This window comes from Ornithorhynchus anatinus, chromosome 7, assembly GCF_004115215.2.
Source record: "Ornithorhynchus anatinus isolate Pmale09 chromosome 7, mOrnAna1.pri.v4, whole genome shotgun sequence".
NCBI classification, from domain to species: domain Eukaryota; kingdom Metazoa; phylum Chordata; class Mammalia; order Monotremata; family Ornithorhynchidae; genus Ornithorhynchus; species Ornithorhynchus anatinus.
Genome location: NC_041734.1, coordinates 68,598,036 through 68,622,377, shown reverse-complemented (window position 1 = coordinate 68,622,377; position 24,342 = coordinate 68,598,036). Strand labels below are relative to the sequence as shown.

General features: G+C 47.8%; 1 protein-coding gene across 1 annotated transcript in view; it reads left to right on the top strand.

The window, feature by feature from the left end:
• Nucleotides 1–24,342, top strand: part of SLC26A8 (solute carrier family 26 member 8) — a 57,986-nt gene that overhangs the window by 29,081 nt on the left and 4,563 nt on the right. The window contains exons 11-18 of the mRNA XM_029068336.2: nucleotides 7,224–7,301; nucleotides 11,000–11,095; nucleotides 11,844–11,950; nucleotides 12,171–12,240; nucleotides 12,763–12,855; nucleotides 12,943–13,074; nucleotides 19,909–20,310; nucleotides 22,389–22,443. Coding sequence (XP_028924169.1) covers nucleotides 7,224–7,301; nucleotides 11,000–11,095; nucleotides 11,844–11,950; nucleotides 12,171–12,240; nucleotides 12,763–12,855; nucleotides 12,943–13,074; nucleotides 19,909–20,310; nucleotides 22,389–22,443 — 1,033 coding nt within the window. The remainder of the gene's footprint in view (nucleotides 1–7,223; nucleotides 7,302–10,999; nucleotides 11,096–11,843; nucleotides 11,951–12,170; nucleotides 12,241–12,762; nucleotides 12,856–12,942; nucleotides 13,075–19,908; nucleotides 20,311–22,388; nucleotides 22,444–24,342) is intronic.

The window sequence follows — 24,342 nt, the reverse complement described above, 5'->3', positions numbered from 1 at the left end:
ACTTCTCTGTGCCTCATTTTCCTCATCTTTAAAATGAGGGTTCAATTTCTGTTCTCCTTCCTGCTTTATCTGTGAGACCCATGTAGGACTAAGACTGTGTCCAAACTGATTAGCTTTTTTCCACCCCAGCACTTAGTATTGTGCTTGGCACATGGTAAGCATTTAACAAATAATGGTAATAATAATACTGGTAATAATAATAATAATTGTTGTTATTATAGAGTTTAAGAAACTAACTTCTCCTTAAAAGAACTGTTGCTTTTAAAAGATGAGGTAACAAGAGTTGGAGGAAAAGCCCTTAGAGTGCCGACATGACTTAAAAACTCACAGGGGGTTTTAGAATACTCTTCGAAACGTTCAAGATCCCTGAACGAGATGGGGTTTGCTGCTATAAGATGTTCCTACATGAGCACAGGTCTGGGAGTCAAATGATCTGGGTTCTAATCCCTGCCCCATCACTGGTCTGCTCTGTGAACCTAGGCAGGTCACTTCACTTCTCTGAGCTTTAGTTACCTCATTTGCAAAATGGGGAATCTGTACCCCAGCACTTAGTACAATGACTGGCACATAGTAAGCACATAACAAGTACCACAGTTATTAGAAAAACTACACAGCAATAGCCTCCTTTGAACTCATAAAGAAACGCAACTGGCCTGGGAGAGCATGAGGGGAGCGTATTAGGGTTAACATGCATCTGGTTAATATTTCCTCTGTACTATTTATTCTTATGATGGTATTTATTAAGTGCTTACTATGTGCCAGGCACTGTTCCAAGCACTGGAGTAAGTACAAGTTAATCAGATCAGAGACAGTCCCTGTCCCACTCAGGGTCAGGGTCCCGCTGTCCCGTCAGCGTCCTGTCCCGCTCTGGGTCCAAAGTGGAGGGAGAATAGCATTGAATCCCCATTTTCGCATGAGGAAACTGAAGCCAAAAGAAGTTAATTGACTTGTCCAAACTCACACAGCAGGCAACTGGCAGATCTGGGATTAAAATCTCCGACTCCCAGGCCCGTGGGCTTTTCTTTAGGTCACCCTTCTCCTATACTGTGCATGGTGGAGAAGCTTGTGTAATAGAATAGTCCTCAAGGCTATATCCCCTGGAGTTTCTCTTACTCCTTCTCCTCTGCATCGACTATGCACTTAACAGTGTAGCCGCTTAAGCACTCTGATACTCCCCCCAACCCAACAGTAAATAATATGTGAATATTCTTCAACTCTACTCTTTCCCCTATCTGTAATTTATTTTAATGGCTGTGTACCAGCATGGCCTACTGGATAGAGCATGGGAACCCAGAAGCACTTGGATTCCAATCTCTACTCTGCCTCTTGTCTGCTGTGTGACCTGGGGCAAGTCACTTCAATTCTCTGGGCTTCAGTTACCCTATCTGTAAGGTGGGGATAAGATCGTGAGCCCCATGTGGGACAGGGACTTTGTCCAATAATAATAATGTTGGTATTTGTTAAGCACCTACTTTGTGCAGAGCACTGTTCCAAGCACTGGGGTAGATACAGGGTCATCAGGTTGTCCCACGTGAGGCTCACAGTCTTAATGCTAATTTTACAGATGAGGTAACTGAGGCACAGAGAAGTTAAGTGACTTGCCCACAGTCATCCAGCTGACATGGCTGTATCTACTCCAATGCTTAGTACAGTGCCTGGCACACAGTAACCACTTAACAAATACCACAATTATTATTATTGCTGTAAATTACCAGTAAACAGTGGATCGTATCTATCACCTCTATTGCACTGTGCTTTCTCAAGCATTCAGTTCAGTGCTCTGCCAACAGTAAGCCCTCAATAAATGCCCTGGATTGATTGAGCCCGAAGGATCGCCCAGAACCTGGGGGGAAAATTCAGTCTAAAAGTAGTTCATGATTTTGAAGAGAGAGTGCACAGAAGAATCTTGGATTTTGCAGACGAAGCTAAACTCCTCCAGGTGATGAAATGCTATGTGTAAGGGGATACTCTGCCAGTAGAGATCTTAAAGCTGAGTCAAAGAGTAGCAAAATGGAAGATGAGTTTCAGAATGAGCAAATAATGAACCTTGGGGAGAGATAACGGACACCAAACTATCTGTTATGACTCAGAAGAATACCTTTGAGTCATTGTTGACTGTTCTTGCTGGTTTTTCCTTTTATTCTTCCCATCTTTTTGATGTTTCTGTTCAAGTAGAGCTGCTCTTTTCTGGATTGGAGGCTGCCAAGCCAGTCTGTTACAGTTATCTCTCAAATCCCAGTACATTGCTCCATCGGGAATCAGCACAGCTTAGTGGAAAGCACACAGGAATGAGAGTCAGGAGACCCAGGACACCTGTGCTCTATCCTGGCTCTGCCCCTTTTTTTCAATGGTATTTGTTAAGTGCTTCCTGTCTGCCAGGCTCTGAACTAGGCGCTGGGATAGAGACAAGCTCATCAGGTTGGATACAGTCCATGTCCCACTTGGGGCTCACAGTCTTAAAACCCATTTTACAGATGAAGGAACTGAGGCTCCAAGATCACCCAGCAGACAAGTGGCAGAGCAGGGATTTGAACCCAGGTCCTTTGACTCCCAGGTCCTTGCTCTTTCCACTAGGCCCCACTGCTTCTCTTGTTGAGGAGTGTTCAGGAGAGGATGAACTCTACAGAATTCCTGTGAAGAAGGAGCCATCTTGAAGAAGAAGCTATGTTTACTAGGCAATAGTGAAGTGCTAGTGTACACAGGTCACTTAGGTCCATTAGTGATGTATAGAACGTCTTCATTTGGAGTCGGTTTGCTTTGCCTTGGATCTCCTCTGCCTTGGCATCCTGTCACTTGCCTTATTTTTATCTTTTTAATGGTATTTGTTAAGCGCTTACCGTGTGTTAAGCACTGTTCTAAGCAGTGGGATAGACCACAAGCTAATCAGGTTGAACCGAGTCCACATCCTACGAGGGGCTCACATCCTTAATCCCCATTTTACAGGTGAGGGAACTGAGGCACAGAGAAGTGAAGCGACTGGCTCAAGGTCACACACCAGACAAGTGGCATTAGAACCCAGGTCCTTCTGACTCCCAGGCCCATGCTCTATCCACCATGTCACACTGCCTCATATGTTCTTTAGCTTGACTGATTTGCCACGATGCAAGCTTCCTCTGTCAGGATGCTGTCACCTTAGATGCTGCCAGATTCTTTTAGCTCTGGGGTTGGAAAACGTTTTTTTTTCTTTTGCAGAAGAGCCAAACAAAACGAAAACTTTGAGCGGTTTTATGCAAAGAAACGTACGATTTATAGTTTCCCACATGACACATGACATTATGTTATGCTGTGCGTGGTGGAATGTGATGACATCATCACACCACGCATTTGCTTCATAACAAAAGCTGTTCAAAGTAACAGCTGTTGCTGCCAGTGGGGACAGAAAAGGGGAAGATATGGCTAAAGGAAAGGGAAGAGAAGAGAAAGAAAAAGGGAAAGGAGAGAAGGAGAAAGAGAAGGCGGGTAGGTAGGAGGGAGGGCAGGAAGAGAGAGTCAACAATAGGAAGTAGCAGAAGTATTTATGTGCATAATAATGTACATATCCGTAATTTATATTAATATGCTTATATTAATTTATATTCCTATTAATATCTGTCTCCCCCTCTAGACTGTAAGGTCACTGTGGGCAGGGAATGTGTCTGTTATATTGTTATATTGTACTCTCCCAAGGTCTGGATACAGTGTTCTGCACACAGCAAGTGTTCAATAAATAGGATTGATTGATTGATATTTATTAAGCGCTTACTCGATGCAGAGAGCATTATACTACGCACTAGGGGGAATTAGACATGGTCCCGGCCCCTAGGTGGGGCTCCCAATTTAGGAAGAAGCACAATACAGACAAATACACAAAATAAAAACAAAATCAATCAGATGCTGTGACTAGAATAATAATAATTGTAGCATTTGTTAAGCAGTTACTAAGTGCCAGGCACTGTACTAAGCACTGGGGTAGGTACAAGCAAATCGGGTTAGACAGAGTCCCTGTCCCACATGGGGGTCCTAGTCTTAATCCCCATTTGACAACTGAGGGAACTGAGGCGTGGACAAATGAAGTGATTTGCCCAGGGTCACACAGCAGAGGAGCGGCGGAGCCGGGGTTAGAACCCAGGTCCTTCTGACTTCCAGGACTGAGCTCTATCCACTAGGCCACACTGAAATGCCGAATTTCAGAGTCCTGGGGGCTAACAATTGAGGGCACACCCGGAGTCAAAGCAGTCACTACAGTAGCCACTAGGTCTTCCCCGGGTTTTGTGGAGGCCTCAGCCTGCAGGGGTTTTTCTCTCTCCCGCTGGGGTTGTGGAAGATAGAACAAGATGGAGTCTCCTTGGAGGCACAGAGGAGAGTCTGTTACTGGGAAGGCAGGGTTTCTGGATGTCTGGTTGGGGTAGGGGAGGGGAGACACTGAGAGGACACAGCAACATTCAACCAATCAAAAGTGGTCAGCGTAGCCTAGTTGTTAGAGCATGCACCTGGGAGTCAGAAAGACCTGGGTTTTAATCATATCTGTGCCACTTGTCTGCTGGATGAACGGGGGCAAGACCCTTTACTTCCCTGTGCCTCAGTTACCTCACCTGTAAAATGGGGATCAAGACTGTGAGCCCCATGTGGGACGGGGACAGCATTCAACCTGATTAGCTTGTTTCTTCTACTCTAGCGTTCTGTACAGTGCCTGGCGCATAGGCTTTCTATACCAGAGTTATTGTCATTATTCTTTTTGTGTGCAGAATACTGTACTAAGCGCTTGGGAGAGTACACTATAACAGATTTTGTAGACACATTCCCTGCCCACGATAAAATTACAGTCTAGAGGGGGAGACACATTATTCTAAATAAATAAATTACCAATATGTAGATGGGGGAGACATTATTCTAAATAAAAAAGTTACCAATATGTACATAGGTGCTGTAGGCCTGAGGAGGAGTGAATACTAAGTGTCCAAAGGATACAGATCTAAGTGCATAGATGACACTCATCTCCCACTCCCTTCTGCTTCGCCCTGACTTGCTCCCTTTGCTCTTCCCCCCTCCCAGCCCTGAAGCACTTACGTACATATCTGTCATTTTATTTATTTGTATTGATGTCTGTCGCTCCTGCCCCCGCCAAAAAACTGTGTACTGGTTGTGGGCAGGGAATATCACTGTTTATTGCTGTATTGTGCTTTCCCAAGCATTGCAAGCAGTGAGTGCTCAGTAATAAGATTGAATGAATGAATGAATGAATGAATGAATGAATGAATGAATGAATGAATGAGAGGGATTAGAGAAAAGGGGGTTTAAGCAGGGAAGGCCTCTTTGAGGAAATGTGACCTTAAAAAGGCTATGAAGGTGGGGAGAGTGGTGGTCTAGGGTACGTGGAAGGGGAGGAAGTTCCAGGCAGAGGGGAGATGAGAGAAAGGGGAAAGAGGCAGCAGTTTTCATCCCCAGCCCATCACATACTGGGCATGCTGGGAGAGATGGCGATAATAATAATAATGTTGGTGTTTGTTAAGCGCTTACTAGGTGCAGATCACTCTTCTAAGCGCTGGGATAGATACAGGGTAATCACGTTGCCCCACGTGAGGCTCACAGTCTTCATCCCCGTTTTACAGATGAGGTAACTGAGGCACAGAGAAGTGAAGTGACTTGCCCACAGTCACACAGCAGACAAGTGGCAGAGCCGGGATTCGAACCCATGACCTCTGACTCCCAAGCCTGGGGTCTTTTCACGGAGCCATGCTGCTCCTCTATATGGAGGTAGTTTCCATGGATCAAAGTTCTTGTCAGCAACAGGCAGCGCACCTGGGGCTCTCTGCCAGGTGGGGCAGGGAGGAGCCAACAGACCTAGTCCCTCGTCTTGGGGGACCCCAGCGTCCACAGAGGCCTTGGGGGAGCCAGGGATGGGGCTTCACACCACTCTGACCTGAGAATCCTGCCCTAGTACACTACCAGAAGGAGTCCCTCCATCCTTCACACTGCTAGAGGGAGGGGAATACCCCACCGCATGCAGACTCGGCAGCTTTTTAGTCATCCCTTGCTCCTGTCCCTCCTCTCCCCTCTGCCTGCACACAGTAAGTGCTAAACAAATACCTTTGTTATTTTTTCCAAAACACTTGGTTTCTCTAAAGAAAGTGCAACAGCATGATCTAATGGAAAAAACAGCAGCTCCGTGGGCAGGGGGACCTAGGTTCTAATCCTGACTCAGCCGCTTACCTGCTGTGCGATCTTGGGCAAGTCACTTCACTTCTCTGTGCCTCAGTTTCCTCATCTGTCAAATGAGGATTCAATAACTATTCTCTCTCCCGCTTAGACAACAAGCCCCATGTGGGGCCTGATTGTCTTGTATCTACCCCAGCACTTAGTACAATGCTTAATACCTAGTGTTTAGCAAATACCATGATGATTATTAACAATAATTATTATTATTTACTGGCTTTATGGAAAATGTAGATTTCTACATCTCTTCACTATTTGAAAGGTCATCAAAATCCTTTTGGAGGAAAAATATTGGATGCTGCATAAGGAGGGGAGGTTTTCCTGGGCTTACCACAAAGAGGCACTGAAGGCTAAGTTATCAACAGTGAAATCAGTGAGAAGCAGCACAACCTAGTGGAAAGAGAATGGTCCTGGGAGTCAGGGGACCTGGGTTCTAATCCCAGCTTCACCGTTTACCTGCTGTTTGACCTTGGCCAAGTCACTTAACTTCTCAGTGCCTCAGTTCCTTCATCTGTATAACGGGGATTCAGACTCTTAAGCCCTATGTGGAACGGGAACTGCATCCAACCTTATTATCTTGTACCTACTTCAGCACTTAGTACAGTGCTTGGAGCATAATAAGCGTTTAACAGATATCATTTTTAATAATAATCACAGCACTATTTGTTATTAATAATGATATTTGTTAATAATAGTAATACTAATAGTAAGTTCAACCAAAAAAAATCATTCAACCAGGAACCCTAATTTGGAAGTAGAAGTTTAGAGGGAAGGCAAACCTTCTACATTGCAAGCTAGTTATGGGCAGGGAAAGTATCTGCTAAGTCTGTTGTACTCTCTCAAGCGCTTAGTACAGTGATCTACAAATGGTAAGCACTCAATAAATGCCATTTATTGATTGATTGATAAGGAGCTTCCTTAGAGAATCGGGTTTCCCCTCTGGCTTTGCCCAGCCCAGAAAGACACGATGGACATCCATGGAGGGCCAATGATGAAGCCGCTCCTGACAGTGTCTCTCTGTTTCTGCTCAGTTTGCAGCTCTGATAGGTGCAGTCCTGATGCTGCTTCTGGTGCTGAAGTTCGACTACTTGTTCTACGAACTGCCAAACGTAAGTGAAAGGGGGAAGCGACCTGCACCAGGCCCAGAGCAGAGCAGGGTGGAGGTTTGGAATTGTCCCTGACAGGAGAATCTCCCAAGCGATGATGCCTTGTGCCTCTGGCCCAGAACGGGTGCTGAGGTCACAGACGGTCTGTCTCTCAGAAATTTCTCTTGCTGCTCTTTCAGCCTCTTTTAGAACTAACACAAATCCCCATCTGGCTCCAAAGCCGTTATGTCCCAACTCAAATTTAGAGCAGTGTGGCCTAGTGGAAAGAGCCCGGACCTGGACGTCAGAGGACTTGGTTTCTACTCCCAGCTCCGCCACTCATCTGCTGGGTGACCTTGGGGAAATCACATCACTTTTCTGTGCCTCGGTTACCTCATCTGTAAAATGGGGATTAAGACTGTCCGCTCCACATGGGACAGGAACTGTGTCCAAGGTGATTAGCCTGTGTCTACCCCAGCGCTTAGAACAGTGCCTGACGTAGCAAGCACTTAACAAATACCATTAAAAAATAAATAAATTGCTTTGAGTCCAGATGTCTGCTCCCCTGAGTTCCCTCCAGCAGTCCTGGATGCGCTAGACGTAGCATCCTGGAAACAGTCCAGCCTTCCGAGTCCGAATCCCAACGTCAACACCGTCACCCAGAAATTGGTGTGTGTCAATCCATCAGTACTACTCATTGAGCGCTTACGGTATGCAGAGCACTTTACTCCAAGAGTGCTTGGGAGAGGAAAATACAACAGCTGGTTGACACGTTCTCTGCCCATAGCGAGCTTACAGCCTAGAGCATGCCACTTCTCACTTCTTTGCCTTGCCCTGTCCATGTCCTAGGTATGCTGGCTGGCCTAATGAATTAATTACTGGTTGTCAGGCAATTTGCACTGTGGGGAGAATTCAGTATAATATTCTGTGGTGACTCATTCCTTCTGGTTCTCCTTCCATTAGGCTCTTGAGTTTCCCTGGGGAGGAGAGAGGGGAGTGTCCTCTCCTAATCTGTGGTTGAGGTGGAAGTTCCCCAAGAGCTCAAGGGCGTGAAAAGCGATCTTTGCTCTACAACGGTTGGCACTAAACCCATTTGCCATGGAAATAGCACATTTCCAAAGGCCAGGTGGTCTCCTCAAGGCCCACCTGGGTCCTGGGAGGGCACGGAGGTTCAGGACGGAGGCTGACTTGCATGTCTGGCTGGTTGGGCCATTTTTGATCCTCCAGTGATGCAAGAAGGGTGGAGCGATGCTCACACTTATCATTTCCCACTTCCCAATGCACAATGGGAGGGGCCACAGCCTACCCCTGACCTTGCAAAAGACCTAGATATCTACTAGGAGCCCAGTCAGGGAAGGGCTCTGGGCGTCAGAAGCTTCCCCTTCCCTCCACGTTGCCCTGACTCGCTCCCTTTGCTCTACCCTTCTCTCCCTGCCCCACAGCACTTGTGTCTAGATCTACATATCTATAATTCTATTTATTGTTACTCGTTTTGATGTCTTTCTCCCCGCTTCTAGACTGAAGGGGGGAGAAGCAGCGTGGCTCAGTGGGAAGAGCCCGGACTTGGGGGTCAGGGGCCCTGGGTTCTAATCCCAACTCTGCCACTTGTCAGCTGTGTGACTTTGGGCAAGTCACTTAACTTCTCTGTGCCTCAGTTACCTCATCTGTAAAATGGGGGTGAAGACTGTGAGCCCCACATAGGACCTGATTACCTTGTATCTACCCCAGCGCTTAGAACAGGGCTTGGCAAAAAACAAATACCAACATTATTATTATTAGACTGTAAACCCGATATGGTCAGGGATTGTCTCTTTTGTTGAATTGTACTTTCCAAGTGCTTAGTACAGTGCTCTGCACAAAGTAAGCGTTCAATAAATACGATTAAATGAATGAATGAAAGGACCTGGGTTCTGATCCTGGCTCCACCACTTTTCTGCTGAGTGGCCTTGGGCCAGTCACTTCTCTGGGCTTCAGTTACCTCATCTGCAAAATGGGGATTAAGACAGTGAGCGCTATGTGGGACAACCTGATTACCTTGTATCTACCCCTATGCTTAGTGCAGTGCCTGACTCATAGTAAGTGCTTAACAAACACCATTAAAAATATCCATATCTGTTATGTAAGCTCGTTATGGGTTGGGAATATCTCTACTAATTCTGTTGTAGTGTACTCTCCCAAGCGCCTAGTTCAGTGCTCTCAGCACATAGTAAGTGCTGAATAAAAACCATTAATTGATTAATTGATGAGCATTCTATGGCTGGAGCTGCTGTTCATGCTGATGCTGATGGAGGAAACAGAGTCTAATAAGTCAATCGATTAATCAGTGGTATTTATTAAGCACTTACTGTATGCAGAGCATTGTACTAAGTGATGGGGAAAGTACAATATCATAGAGTTGGTAAACATGATCCCTGCCTAGAGAGAGCTTCCACTCTAGAGGGGGAGACAGACGTCCGTCCATCAGTCTATCAATCAATGGCAATTACCGAGCGCTCACTATGTGAAGAGCACTGTACTAAGCATTTGGGAAAGTACAATACCCATGCAGTGGGTAAACATGATCCCTGCCCACAGAGAGTTTCTAAACTAGAGGGGGAGATCACAACCATCCACCTATCCATCCACCAACCAGTGGCAATCACTGAGAGCTAACTACGGAGCACGGAACTAAGCCCTCAGTCCATCTTAGGACGATGGAGTTAGCGAATGTGATGCCCTTAAGGTGCCCCCCTTTAGCCTATAAGCTCACTGTGAGCAGGAAAAGTGTCTAACTCTGTTGTACTGTACTTCTCTCAAGCACTTAATATGGTGCTCTTCAGATAGTAAGCACTCAATAAATACCACTGATTATTGATTGTACTGAAATACCTAAAACAAGGTAACTTTGGTGGTAGTGGTTCACCGGTCCCCACCCATAGACTCTAACCAGGCCCCAGGAAGATGGTTAAGAAAGGGTGAGGAACGAGGTTCATCTGAGATCCTTTCTTCCTTCTGCCTCCCTTCCCTTAATCTAAATCTCTGGAGAGTCCCCAGCATGGTGCAAAGGAACTACCCCAGATGTTGCAGGGCCGGGGGCGGGGGCTGGGGAGGGCAGTGGGGAGCAGTGGTTCAAGTTGCAGCCTAGATAGAATGAGGAAGATGTGATACCAAATGATCTTTCTCTGCCCTGTCTTCCACCTGGTCACCCCAGCCATCCAGCCATCCACCGACCCACCAGTACCTCTGAGGTGCTGTCCCTTGTCATTCACGGCCCCCAAATATCATCTCCACTTCTGGATGCAGTGGAGTGTTTGGTTGGAAAAAGACCGACCCAGAGGGGACTTCATGAAAGCAAGAAAATTTTCTAACATGGGTCTGGTTTTACCCTTAAATGTTGATGATATTTACCAGAATGAAAAGAGAAGTGAAACTGGTTTAGAGTTTCCTAAGAATGGGACTTGCCCAAAGTTGTCACCCCACCTGGAGGCAGTTTTTGGACAATAAAGCCTTCCAGGGAGTTGAGAATGGTGGGGAGGATAAAACCAGGCAGCGTGAGTGGGATCTGAATTCTGGACATGTTACTCACTTGTGAAATTTGAGCAGAGGTCAACTCGGTCTCCCTGGTCCTGTAGCTCCAGAGGGAACTTAGGCCTGAAGAAATGGCAACACCGTCCTCTTTATTTTCTCCTTCCCCCAAAAGCCTAAGAAGGAGTGGTCAGCTCAGTTTCCCTTTTTTTTACCAGGCTGTGCTGGCTGGAATCATCCTGAGTAACGTCTTGCCCCTCCTTGGCAGCGTCTTGGACCTCCCCAGCCTGTGGAAGCAGGACGTGTATGACTTTGTGAGTGTTTGAGTGCTGCAGTCTCATGAAAGAGAGGCAGAGGTGCAGGGCGGGTGGGAGGAGAATAGTAGGCAAAGGAAGATTTAGGGGACCAGCACTCTTGGTTCTAAATTTGTTTGTGTGCCTGCATTTGCAAAAGGAGATCACGAGTCCCTAATTGAACAAATCGGAACAGCCTTCTGAATTATATTGCTCACCAGTATTAAGGGCATGACCTATGTGAAAAATACAGAAACTTGTATCCTAATCAATGTAAGGCCATTATGGTTTGCCAGTGGTGGTGGTTCCTGACTGAAAATGGTTACCCATAGCCCTTGCTGAAGAGAGGAAGCGACTTGAAGAAATGACTGCAGGAACCTAATCCAGCACACTGTGCCCTCCACTGCAGCCCTAAGCTTGGCCCAAATTTAAAACTCAAACGAATGCAGAGTGTTCGTCTTGTCCAATCCTGACAAGAGAAAGCGAGAGGGAGAGATGGAGGGAAGGAGAGAAATAACCTCAGGCATTGCATGTGGGGAGTCGTCCCCTTGCAGATGAATAGGAAACATTTGTGGACGCAGTTTAGGCTCCTGACTGGACCCCTGGGCTGGAAATTAGGACTCTTGTCTCAGCTTCTCCATTGACACACAGGGTGTCTGAGGCTGAGTCATTGTCCCCGCCGGAGCTCAGAGAGATTTAATGTCACGAATGGATCGTCTCCGTCTCGCCCCTCCTCACGGTCTGCTTTGCTTCTCCTCCACCCTCCAAGATGATCTGGATCGTGACGTTCGTTGCCGTGATTTGTCTGGGGTTGGATATCGGCCTGGCCGTGGCGATGATGTTCACCTTCTTCATCATCAGTGTCCGGTCGCACAGGTACCGAGTCCCTCATCCTTCCGAGACCGTAAGGTCATTTTGGGTGGGGAATGTATCTGCGAATTTCTCTTGCATTGTACTCTCCCAAGCGCTTCGAACAGTGCTCGGCACATAGTACGCGCTCAATAACTACTTGTGATCGATCGATTGAGCAGGAGGGTAGCGGTGTCCAATCAAAGTAACTAAGCCCTAAAGGAAGGGCCCCAATTTTTCATTTCAGAACCAAGATTCTGATCCTGGGACAGATTCCCGACACCAACATTTACAGGAGCTTTACTGACTACAAGGAGGTAAGAGAGAGAGGTAAAAAACCATCAATCGATTGATTGATTGATGGATTGAGTAGATCCTCCTCCCCTCCCCAGGTTCTGTCTTTTCCCCTCGTCAGGCTGTTGCTTGTGGCTCCTCCGCTCCGGCCCTGCAGAGAAGAACTCAGATGGGAGGAGTTAAAAAATAATGCCCAAGAAGTGAAGTCCTATGGAGCTGTATTCCATTTTTTTGTGGTATTTGTTAAGCTCTTACTGTGTACCAGGCACTGTTCTAAGCACTGGGGTAGATATGAGGTAATCGAGTTAGACACAGTCCATGGGGCTCCCAAGGCTTAATCCCTATTTTACAGATGAGGTAACTGAGGCACAGAGAAGTGAAGTGACTTGCCGAAGGTCTTAGAACCCAGATCCTCCTAACTCCCAGGACCGTGCTCTAACCGCTTAGCTATGTTGCAATGAGAAAGGATTCAGACTCCCCGAGGGGCCGAAACAGTGGGGTCCGGGGCCCACAAGCTCCCCTCAGCCTGAGGGTTTGTCTTTCAGGTCACACATATTCCCGGGCTGAAGATCTTTCAGTGCTGCTCCTCCATCTCCTTTGTCAACATTGGCAATTTCAAACGCATCCTGTTGAGAGAGGTAACTGCCACCTTCCCTTGACTGACCTTTCCACTCCCCTCATCTGATCTTCCGGGCAAGTTTTGATTCAGCTTCCGTCCCTTGCAGGTGGATCTGAAGGCTCTGCCCCTCGCTGAGGAAGAAATGAGGGATTTGTTCTATGAGACCGAATCTAATTCTAACTCGTCCAGGGATTTTAAATGCGGCTGCAACTGTGAGGAGCCAGAGCCGCCGCCCAGGGTGAGAAATGGCCCTCCCTCCTGCCTTTTCCAGCCGGATTTTCCCAGTCATCGGGTCGCTTAGCTTTTCCTCAGGGCTGAGGAGCCCCACTCTGATCATTAGAAGCCCCTTCTGCAGCCCCCCATCCTAGCAGCATGGCTCAGTGGAAAGAGCCCGGGCTTGGGAGTCAGAGTTCATGAGTTCGAATCCCAGCTCTGCCACTTGTCAGCTGTGTGACTGTGGGCAAGTCACTTCACTTCTCTGGGCCTCAGTTACCTCATCTGTAAAATGGGGATTAAAACTGTGAGCCTCATGTAGGACAACCTGATTACCCTGTATCTACCCCAGTGCTTAGAACAGTGCTCTGCACATAGTAAGCGCTTAACAAATACCAACATTATTATTAAACAATGGGGAGATAAAAGTCAGTCGGTCAATCATATTTTTGAGCACTTACTATGTGCAGAGCACTGTATTAAGCACTTGGGAGAGTACATTGTAATAATAAATAGACACATTCCCTGCCCCACAACGAGCTTACTGTCTGAGGGGGGAGACAGATATTAATGTAAATAAGGTGCAGAAATGTACATAAGTGCTGTGGGGCCTCAGTCTGTCTTTCTGGATATCCTTGATTATCCCGACCCAGAAATAATTCCTAGAGAGATTGAGAGTACATGTGGCCCTTTCCCTGGCTGAAGATGGTATTTATTGAGTACCTACAGTGTACAAATAGTTCGTAAGAGTATAATATAACAGAGTTGGTAGACATGCTCCACAATGAGCTTACAGTCTAGAGAGGGAGACAGACATTAATATAACTGCATCATTTATAATTTAAAAATATGTAAGAGAGTTGAAAAATGATGTATTTCCATGATAGTGGGGTATCTTAGCTTAGGGATTGGCCCAACCATTCAGAAAAGTCAACAAATCACCCTTCCACTGCCAGTGTTCTCAGGCTCCTCTTTAACCAGCATAGGTTCCCTGAATCACCTCCAAATAAAGTGATTTTTGGAAGAATGGTTCTCTTCCCCTTTGTGGTAGGACTATGTCAATCTAGCCAAGATTCCTGGGGATCCAGGGACCCCAACAGAGTCTTTATTGACCCCTGCCTAAGCCTGAGTAGGGCATTTGGGAGCATGGATTTAAGTTGCTGCAGATAGAGATTTGGTTGCAGTGGATGGCTAGTGCCTTAGCTGACAGGACCTCTCAGATATATGCCCAGATTTTTTTTTAAAAAGGAAAAAAATCAAAGTCTGAATGCGCGCTAGCATCTGCTCTCGCGTCTGTCTCCTCGGTGAAGTGTTGGAAACAGAATATACAATCTGGCTGAGTTTGCTGAGTTGGCAACAGGAGGCACAGGTACAACGTGTGCGAGTTGGAAAACTGCCTGAAAAGAACCCAAAGTTAGAGAATAGGGATAAATTTATTTTCCAATCGAAAGCACCGTGGCCTAGTAAAGAGCATGGGCCTGGGAGTCAGAGGACTTTCATTCTAACCCTGGCTCCACCACTTACCCCATGTGTGACCTCGGGCAAGGCACTTCACCTCAGTGTGCTTCAGCCTTTTGGGTTTTTTTATGGTATTTGTTAATTATAATAATAATAATGATGTTGGTATATCTTAAGCGCTTTCTGTGAGCCAGGCACTGTTCTAAGCACTGGGGTAGGTATAAGCTAATCAGGTCCAACACATGGAGCCCACAGTCTCGATCTCCATTTTACAGATGAGGTAACTGAGGCACAGAGTAATTAAGTGACATGTCCAAGGTCACACAGCAGACAAATATTCATTAATTCATTCAGTAGTATTTATTGAGCGCTTACTATGTGCAGAGCACTGTACTAAACGCTTGGATTGTACAATTCAGCAACAGATAGAGACAATCCCTGCCTATTGACGGGCTCACAGTCTAATCAGGGGAGACAGACAGACAGACAAAAACAAGATAACATAATCACGATAAATAGAATCAAGGGGATGTACGCCTCATTAACAAAATAAATGGGGTAATAAAAATATAGACAAATGAGCAAATGAGCACAGTGCTGAGGGGAGGGGAAGGGAGAGGGGGAGGAGCAGAGGGAAAGGGAGCTTAGCTGAAGGGAGAGGAAGGGGGAAGGGGGAGGGAGCAGAAGGAGCAGAGCAGAGCATGGCTCAGCGGAAAGAGTCCAGGCTTGAGAGTCAGAGGTCATGGGGTAGGATCCCGGCTCTGCCACTTGTCAGCTGTGTGACTGTGGGTAAGTCACTTCACTTCTCTGGGCCTCAGTTACCTCATCTGTAAAATGGGGATTAAAACTGTGAGCCTCATGTGGGACAACCTGATTACCCTGTATCTCCCCCAGCGCTTAGAACAGTGCTCTGCACATAGTAAGGGCTTAACAAACACCAACATTATCATTGTTATTATTATTATTATCTTACTGCGGCTCCAAATGGTACGTGTTCCCAGCTGTGGCCACCAGAGGTCGCAATCCGCCACACTGCCCACAGCAAAAATGATGGAATTTTGTTAAGCGCTTACTAATAATGTTGGTGTTTGTTAAGCGCTTACTATGTGCAGAGCACTGTTCTAAGCGCTGGGGGAGATACAGGGTCATCAGGTTGTCCCACATGAGGCTTACAGTCTTCATCCCCATTTTACAGTTGAGGGAACTGAGGCACAGAGAAGTTAAGTGACTTGCCCACAGTCACACAGCTGACAAGTGGTGGATCCGGGATTCGAACCCATGACCTCTGAGTCCCAAGCCCGAGCTCTTTCCACTGAGCCACGCTGCTTCTCTCTACGTGCCAACCACTGTTTTAAGCGCTGGGGAAGATACAATGTCATCAGGTGGTCCCCCAGGGGGCTCACCATCTTCATTCTCATTTTCCAGATGAGGTAACTGAGGCACAGAGAAGTGGCTGGCCCAAGGTCACCCAGCAGACAAGTGGCGGATCCGGGATTAGAACTCACGACCCAAGCCCGTGCTCTCTCCTCTAAGCCACGCTGAATGGGAAGCCCCTGGGAGGGCCCAACTGGAGCAGTGGTTTCACGGGAAGCAGTGTGGCCTAACGGATACGGCCGGGGCCTGTGAGCCAGAGGACCTGGTACCTCATCCTGGCTCTGCCGCTCGTCCACTGTGTGACTTTAGGCAAGTCACTTCACTTCTCTGGGCCTCAATTTCCTCATCGGTAAAATGGAGATTATGACTGTGAGCCCCGTGTGGGACAGGGACTGTATCCAACCTGATTACTTTGAATCTACCCTAGTGCTTAGAACAGTGCTTGACGCATAGAAAGCGCTTAACAAATGTCATAATAATAATATTATTATTATTATAACCATAGCTTTTAGTGCAGTGGCTGGCACATAGCAAGTGTTATTATTATTATTATTGGACCACTGTCAATGTGGTTCTGACATCAACTATTAGCTAACCCCCCAAGCTTTCTCCCAGCTTGGGGCAATCACTCTGGAAACAGCAGGAGTATATCCAAGCAGTCCTCCCACTCCCACTCCTTCCCTTCACCCATCTGCATGTCCACCCTCCCGTTCTCATGCCAAATAATAATAATAATAATAATAATGGAATTTGTAAAGTGCTTATTACGTGCCAAGCACTGTTCTAAGTACCAGGGTAGATAGTAGTGAGATAGTGAGGTAGTCCCAAGGTAGTGAGGTTGTCCCACGTGGGAAGCAGTGTGGCTCAGTGGAAAGAGCCCGGGCTTGGGAGTCGAATCCCGGCTCTGCCACTTGGCAGCTGTGTGACTGTGGGCAAGTCACTTCACTTCTCTGTGCCTCAGTGACCTCATCTGTAAAATGGGGATTAAGACTGTGAGCCTCACGTGGGACAACCTGATGACCCTGTATCTACCCCAGCACTTAGAATAGTGCTCTGCATATAATATGCTCCCCATAGCATGCATATAATGCTCCCCATTCCCTCTCACCTTCTTAAAACCATCGCCCCTGCCCTCCTCCCTTCCTTAACTTCTATTTTTAACCACTCAATCTCCAAGGGCTCCTTCCCCTCTGCCTTCAAACGTGCCCACGTCTCCCCCATCCTAAAAAAACCCGCTCTTGACCCCACTTCCCCCTCCAGTTATCGTCCTATCTCCCTACTACCCTTCCTTTCCAAAATCCTAGAACGAGTCGTCTACAATCGATGCCTAGAATTCCTTAACTCCCATTCTCTCCTAGACCCCCTCCAATCTGGCTTCCGTCCCCTCCACTCTACCGAGACTGCTCTCTCTAAGGTCACCCGTGACCTCCTTCTTGCCAAATCCAATGGCTCCTACTCCATTCTGATCCTCCTTGACCTCTCTGCTGCCTTTGACACTGTCGACCATCCCCTCCTCCTCCATACCTTATCTCACCTTGGCTTCACGGACTCTGTCCTCTCCCGGTTCTCCTCTTACCTCTCTGGCCGATCATTCTCGGTCTCCTTCGCTGGAGCCTCCTCCCCCTCCCATCCTTTAACTGTTGGAGTTCCTCAAGGGTCAGTTCTCGGCCCTCTTCTGTTCTCCATTTACACTCACTCCCTCGGTGAACTCATCCGCTCTCACGGCTTTGACTACCATCTCTACGCAGATGACACGCAGATCTACATCTCCGCCCCTGTCCTCTCCCCCTCCCTTCAGGCTCGCATCTCCTCCTGCCTCCGGGACGTCTCCACCTGGATGTCGGCCCGCCACCTAAAACTCAACATGAGCAAGACTGAGCTCCTCATCTTCCCTCCCAAACCCGGTCCTCTCCCAGACTTCTCTATCACCGTGGATGGCACGACCATCCTTCCCGTCTCTCGGGCCCGCAATCTCGGTGTCATCCTTGACTCGTCCCTCTCGTTCACCCCACACATCCTATCCGTTACCAAGACCTGCCGGTTTCACCTCTACAACATCGCCAAGATCCGCCCTTTCCTCTCCACCCAAACGGCTACCTTACTATTATGGGCTCTCGTTATATCCCGGCTAGACTACTGTGTCAGCCTTCTCTCCGACCTCCCTTCCTCCTCTCTCGCCCCGCTCCGGTCTATTCTTCACTCCGCTGCCCGGCTCATCTTCCTGCAGAGACGATCTGGGCATGTCACTCCCCTTCTTAAACAACTCCAGTGGTTGCCTATCGACCTCCGCTCCAAACAAAAACTCCTCACTCTAGGCTTCGAGGCTCTCCATCACCTTGCCCCTTCCTACCTCTCCTCCCTTCTCTCTTTCTACCGCCCACCCCGCACGCTCCGCTCCTCTGCCGCCCACCTCCTCGCCGTCCCTCGGTCTCGCCTATCCCGCCGTCGACCCCCGGGTCACGTCCTCCCACGGTCCCGGAACGCCCTCCCTCCTCACCTCCGCCAAACGGATTCTCTTTCCCTCTTCAAAACCCTACTTAAAAATCACCTCCTCCAAGAGGCGTTCCCAGACTGAGCTCCTCGTCCCCCTCTACTCCCTCTGCCACCCCCCCTTTACCTCTCCGCAGCTAAAGCCTCATTTTCCCCTTTTCCCTCTGCTCCTCCACCTCTCCCTTCCCATCTCCACAGCACTGTACTCGTCCGCTCAACTGTATATATTTTCGTTACCCTATTTATTTTGTTAATGAATTGTACATCACCTTGATTCTATTTAGTTGCCATTGTTTTTACGAGATGTTCTTCCCCTTGACGCTGTTTATCGCCATTGTTCTTGTCTGTCCGTCTCCCCCGATTAGACCGTAAGCCCGTCAAACGGCAGGGACCGTCTCTATCTGTTGCCGACTTGTTCATCCCAAGCGCTTAGTACAGTGCTCTGCACATAGTAAGCGCTCAATAAATACTATTGAATGAATATAGTAAGCGCTTAACAAATACCAACATTGTTATTATTATTATTATGTGGGGCTCACAGTCCTACAGAAACACTCTGGGCATGTCACTCCTCTCCTCAAAAACCTCCAGTGGTTGCCTATCAACCTCCGCACAAAACAAAAACTCCTCACTCTGAGCTTCAGAGCTCTCCATCACCTTGTCCCCTCCTACCTCACCTCCCTTCTCTCTACTGCCCACCCCGCACACTCCGCTCCTCTGCCGCCCACCTCCTCACCGTCCCCCCGTTCTCGCCTATCCCGCCGTCGACCTCTGGCCCACATCCTCCCGCTGTCCCGGAACGCCCTCCTTCCTCACCTCTGCCAAACTAACTCTCTTCCCCTCTTCAAAGCCCTACTGAGAGCTCACCTCCTCCAAGGGGCCTTCCCAGACTGAGCTCCCCTTTCCTTCTGCTCCTCTTTCCCTGCCCTCCCCCCTCCCCGCTCTTCCCCCTTCCTCTCCCCTCAGCACTGTGTTCATTTGTTTATATTATTTATTACCCTATTTATTTTGTTAATGAGGTGTATATCACCTTGATTCTATTTATCTTGATGATGTTTTGTTTTGCTCTCTTTTGCTTTGCTGTCTGTCTCCCCTGTTTAGACTGTGAGCCCGTCATTAGGCAGGGATGGTCTCTATCTGTTGCTGAGCTGAATTGTACATTCCAAGTGCTTAGTACAGTGCTCTGCACATAGTAAGCGCTCAATAAATACTATTGAATGAATGAATTAATTAACCCCCATTTTACAGATGAGGTAAATGAGACACAGAGAAGTTAAGTGGCGTGCCCAAGGTCACACAGCAGACCAGTGGCAGAGCTGGGATTAGAACCCACGTCCTCTGACTCCCAAGCCCGGGCTCTTTCCACTGAGCCATGCTGCTTCTCTAATCTCTAATCGAAGGCACCGAGCTCCCTCGATAGTACCTGCATCCAGGATATCAGAAAGAGCGGGGGCTTTTTTCCATCCCTTTCAGGAAAACAGAAACCAATGTGTTTGAAAAAAATAATCGAGCATGCCATAACTCTGTATCGCCCCAGATTTCTTTTACGGAGAGGCTGAAGAATAGGAGTCAAACGGACTCATCGTCTTCCATCAACCTGGTCCACTGCTCCCGATATGAAAGCGGAACTCCGAGCTGGCCTCGGTCCGAGAGCCATACGCCGGGTCCAGGAAACTTACCTTTACCCAGGTCTTCAAGGGCTCCGGTTCCGCAGAAAGAGGAGGTTGAGAGAATTTGGATTCCCTCCTCCCAATCTGGCTTGACCTCTGAAGAGACTCCCTCCGATAACCAAGCGTTCAACTCCCATGATAGTAAGTGTGTTTCCAAGGGGACCCAGGAATATTCGGAGGATTCTTACATGCCAAATATCCACACCATCATCCTAGATTTCTCCATGGTGCATTTTGTGGACCTCCAAGCTTCCAAGACACTTAGACAGGTGAGTCCTGACTTGAGGTATCCACAGTTCTATCCCCAGCCTGCTCTGAGGTAAGAGTCTTGCTTGTTCTGAGCTATATTTAGTTTCTGCCCTTGGGTAGCCAGGGGTCCAGAGATACGGAGATACTGTTTATTGTTATATTATACTCTCCCAAGCGCCCAGTACAGTGCTTTGCATTCAGTAAGCCCTCAATAAGTATGATCGAATGAATGAATGAATTTACTGAGCACTTACTGTGTGCAGAGCTTGGAAGAGTACAATATAAAAATTAACAGACACACTCCCTGCTCACAAGGAGCTTACAGTCTAGAGGGGGAGATGGACATTCATTTAAAAAAAATTACAGATAGAGACATGAGTATTGTGGGGCTGGGAGGGGGATGAGTAAAAGGAGTTTCTTTTTCTTATCAGTAGGTCACTGGAAGAGAGCAGGTAATCACAGTGCATTAGTTGCCTTCTCCCCAAATTAAAAATCTGAACCATGAAATGAAAATCCCAACTGACCTCAGCTGACTGGGCTCAGCAACTCAGGAAACCTTTCACTTCCCATTTTGAACAATATCCACACTGGAACTTGAAAACACGGTTTGGTCCCCTAACCGGCCGATGCTTTGCCATTTAGCCGGCGTTGAATCTCAGTTCCCCACTTCTCCCGGGTCGAAAGGAAGCAGATTTTAGCTGGGTCTGCTTCTTCAGGCGTGGCTCAATGGAAAGAGCCCGACTTGGAAGTCCGAGGTCGTGGGTTCGAATCCTGCCTCTGCCACTTGTCAGCTGTGTGCCTGTGGGCAAGTCACTTCACTTTAGAGAAGCAGCGTGGCGCAGTGGAAAGAGCACGGGCTTTGGAGTCAGGGCTCATGAGTTCGAATCCCAGCTCTGCCACCTGTCAGCTGTGTGACTGTGGGCAAGTCACTTAACTTCTCTGTGCCTCAGTTCCCTCATCTGTAAAATGGGGATTAAGACTGTGAGCCCCACGTGGGACAACCTGCTTCCCCTGTGTCTACCCCAGCGCTTAGAACAGTGCTCGGCACATAGTAAGCGCTTAACAAATACCAACATTATTATTATTATTATTATCTAGTCTCGCTGGGTCTTAGGGTTTGGTGACCCAATTTTGAGAATTAGTGAGATAAGTACTGACCCAAGTTGAAGTGGCTACCAAGATCTAATGACCCAATATGGGCTAATCTGAAGCCGAACTCAGTATTTGTTGCACCTGAAGAAGTAGAGAGGCCTAGCGGATAGAATGTGGGGCTGAGAGTCAGAGGACCTGGGTTCTAATCCCGGCTCTGCCACTTGTCTTGCCTTGTGATCTTGGATAAGTCACTTACCTTTTCTGGACCTTGGTTTCCTCATCTATAAAATGGGGATTAAGACTGTGAGCACCACGTGGGATATGGACTGTGTCCAAACTGATTAGCTTGTATCTACTCCAGTGCATAGTACAGTGCCTGGCACACAGTAGAAGCAGCATGGCTTAGTGGCAAGAGCACGGGCTTGGGAACCAGAGGTCATCGGTTCTAATCCTAGCTCTGCCACTTTTTTATGGTATTTGTTAAGCGCTTATTATGTGCCAAGCACAGTTCTAAGCGCTGGGGTAAATACAAGGTAATGAGGTTGTCCCACGTGGGGCTCACAGTCTCATTTCCCAGTTTGCAGGTGAGGTAACTGAGGCACAGAGAAGTGAAGTGACTTGCCCAAGGTCACACAGCAGACAAGCGGTGGACCCGGGTTTAAAACCCACGACCGCTGACTCCCAGGCCCGGGCTCCTTCCACTAAACCACTGCTGCTTCATTATCTCTGTTTTATAGATGGGGAAACTGAGGCAGGGGAGGTTAAGTGGCTTGCCCAAGGCCACATAGAAGACAGGCAGCAGAGGCGGGACTTGAACCCGGGTCCTCCGACACCCAGAGACAAGGTCCTCCCACTAAACCATACTTCCTCCCCAGGATACACGGTACCAGTCAGTTGTTTGATCGGCAGGGGTCTGGGAGGGCGGAACCAGTCAGGAGCCTCCTTTCTGGAGCCCCCAGAGAACACATGGAGTCGAACATCGTTAATTTTAGCTCTATCTCCACAGATCTGCAACGCCTTCCACAACATTGATGTGCTGGTGCTGATTTCAGGCTGTCACCGTAAGTATCGACGAATCAAGCACTCGTTAAGCCCTTACCAGTACGGGTAGCATTGAACCGTGCCTTGGAGGAGTTACTGAGAATGCGAATGATAGTATTTTGAAGCCCTGACTACGTGCCCACCGCTGTAATGATCAGATAATCAGATAGCACTCTTTGTCCCACTCAATGAATGGGAGAAGGGAAAGAGGTTGGTTTATATCCATTTTACTGATGAGGAAACTGAGGCACAGAACAGTCAAATGACTTACCTAAGATCACACGGTAGGCTAGTAGTGGCACCGGGACCAGAACCCGGGCCTCCCGATTCTCATTCCTGGGCTAGGCTGCCATTAGACCTCCCGACCTTCAAGGAGCGCATAATCTAATAATACGAGAAATTCATTCAATCATTCATTCAGTGTAATTTATTAATAATAATGTTGGTATTTGTTAAGCGCTTACTATGTGCAGAGCACTGTTCTAAGCGCTGGGGTAGATACAGGGTCATCAGGTTGTTCCACGTGAGGCTCTCAATCTTAATCCCCATTTTACAGATGAGGTAACTGAGGCACAGAGAAGTGAAGTGACTTGCCTACAGTCCCACAGCTGACAAGCGGCGGAGCCGGGATTCGAACCCATGACCTCTGACTCCTAAGCCCGGGCTCCTTCCACTGAGCCACGCTGCTTACTGTGTGCAGAGCACTGTACTAAGTGCTTGGGAAAGTACAGTATGACAGTAAACACAGACGTTCCCTGCCCACAATGTGCTTACAGTCTGGGGGAGGGGAAAGACATCAAGGACCCAATCCATCAATCAATCACATTTATTGATCACTTCCTGTGTGCAGAGCACTGTACTAGTTGATTGGGAGAGTACAACCAAACAGAGCTGATAGACACATTCCCTGCCCTCACTGAGTCATTGGGCAGGGATTGTCTCCATCTGTTGCCCATTTGTCCATTCCAAGCGCTTAGTACAGTGCTCTGCACATAGTAAGCACTCAATAAATATGATTGAAAGAATGAATGAATTGAGTTTACCCACTGACAGCTGTTTCGATTTGAAAAGTCCCGGTCCCAGAAGCCACATTCCAAAGAGAGAGCTGTGATGCTGATAGAGTTGGCGACACCGTCCTCATCTCTCAGCTCAGTCCTTAGGAACTGTGCAGATGTTCCTCCAACATTTTCTTCTTCTTTTCACTGGCTCTTGCCAGTTGACAGAGGGTCCCCGCCACTGAGGAGCTGAATGGTTCTTTCTATCTCTCCGCCAACCTCTCGCCGTGGCCCAGTGGAAAGAGCCTGGGCTTGGGAATTGGAGGTCATGGATTTGAATCCCAACTCTGCCACTTGTCAGCTGTGTGACTCTGGGCAAGTCACTTAACTTCTTTGGGCCTCAGTTACCTCATCTGTAAAATGGGGATGAAGACTGTGAGGCTCATGTGAGACGACCTGATTACCCTGTATCTACCCCAGTGCTTAGAACAGTGCTCTGCACAGAGTAAGCGCTTAACAAATACCAACATTATTATTATTATCCTGCCTCTGGCCTGGAATGTCCTCCCTCTTCATATCCTGCAGACAATTGCTCTCCCCACGTTCAAAGCCTTATTGAAGGCCCCATCTACAAGAGGCCTTCTCCAACTAAACCCTCCTTTTCTCGTCTCCCTCTCCCTTCTGCGTAGCCCTGATTTGCTCCCTTTATAATAATAATAATAATGCTGGTATTTGTTAAGCGCTTACTATGTGCAGAGCACTGTTCTAAGCGCTGGGGTAAATACAGGGTAATCAGGTTGTCCCACTTGGGGCTCAAAGTTTTAATCCCCATTTTATAGATGAGGTAACTGAGGCACAGAGAAGTTAAGTGACTTGCCCAGAGTCACACAACTGACAAGTGGCAGAGCCGGGATTAGAACCGAT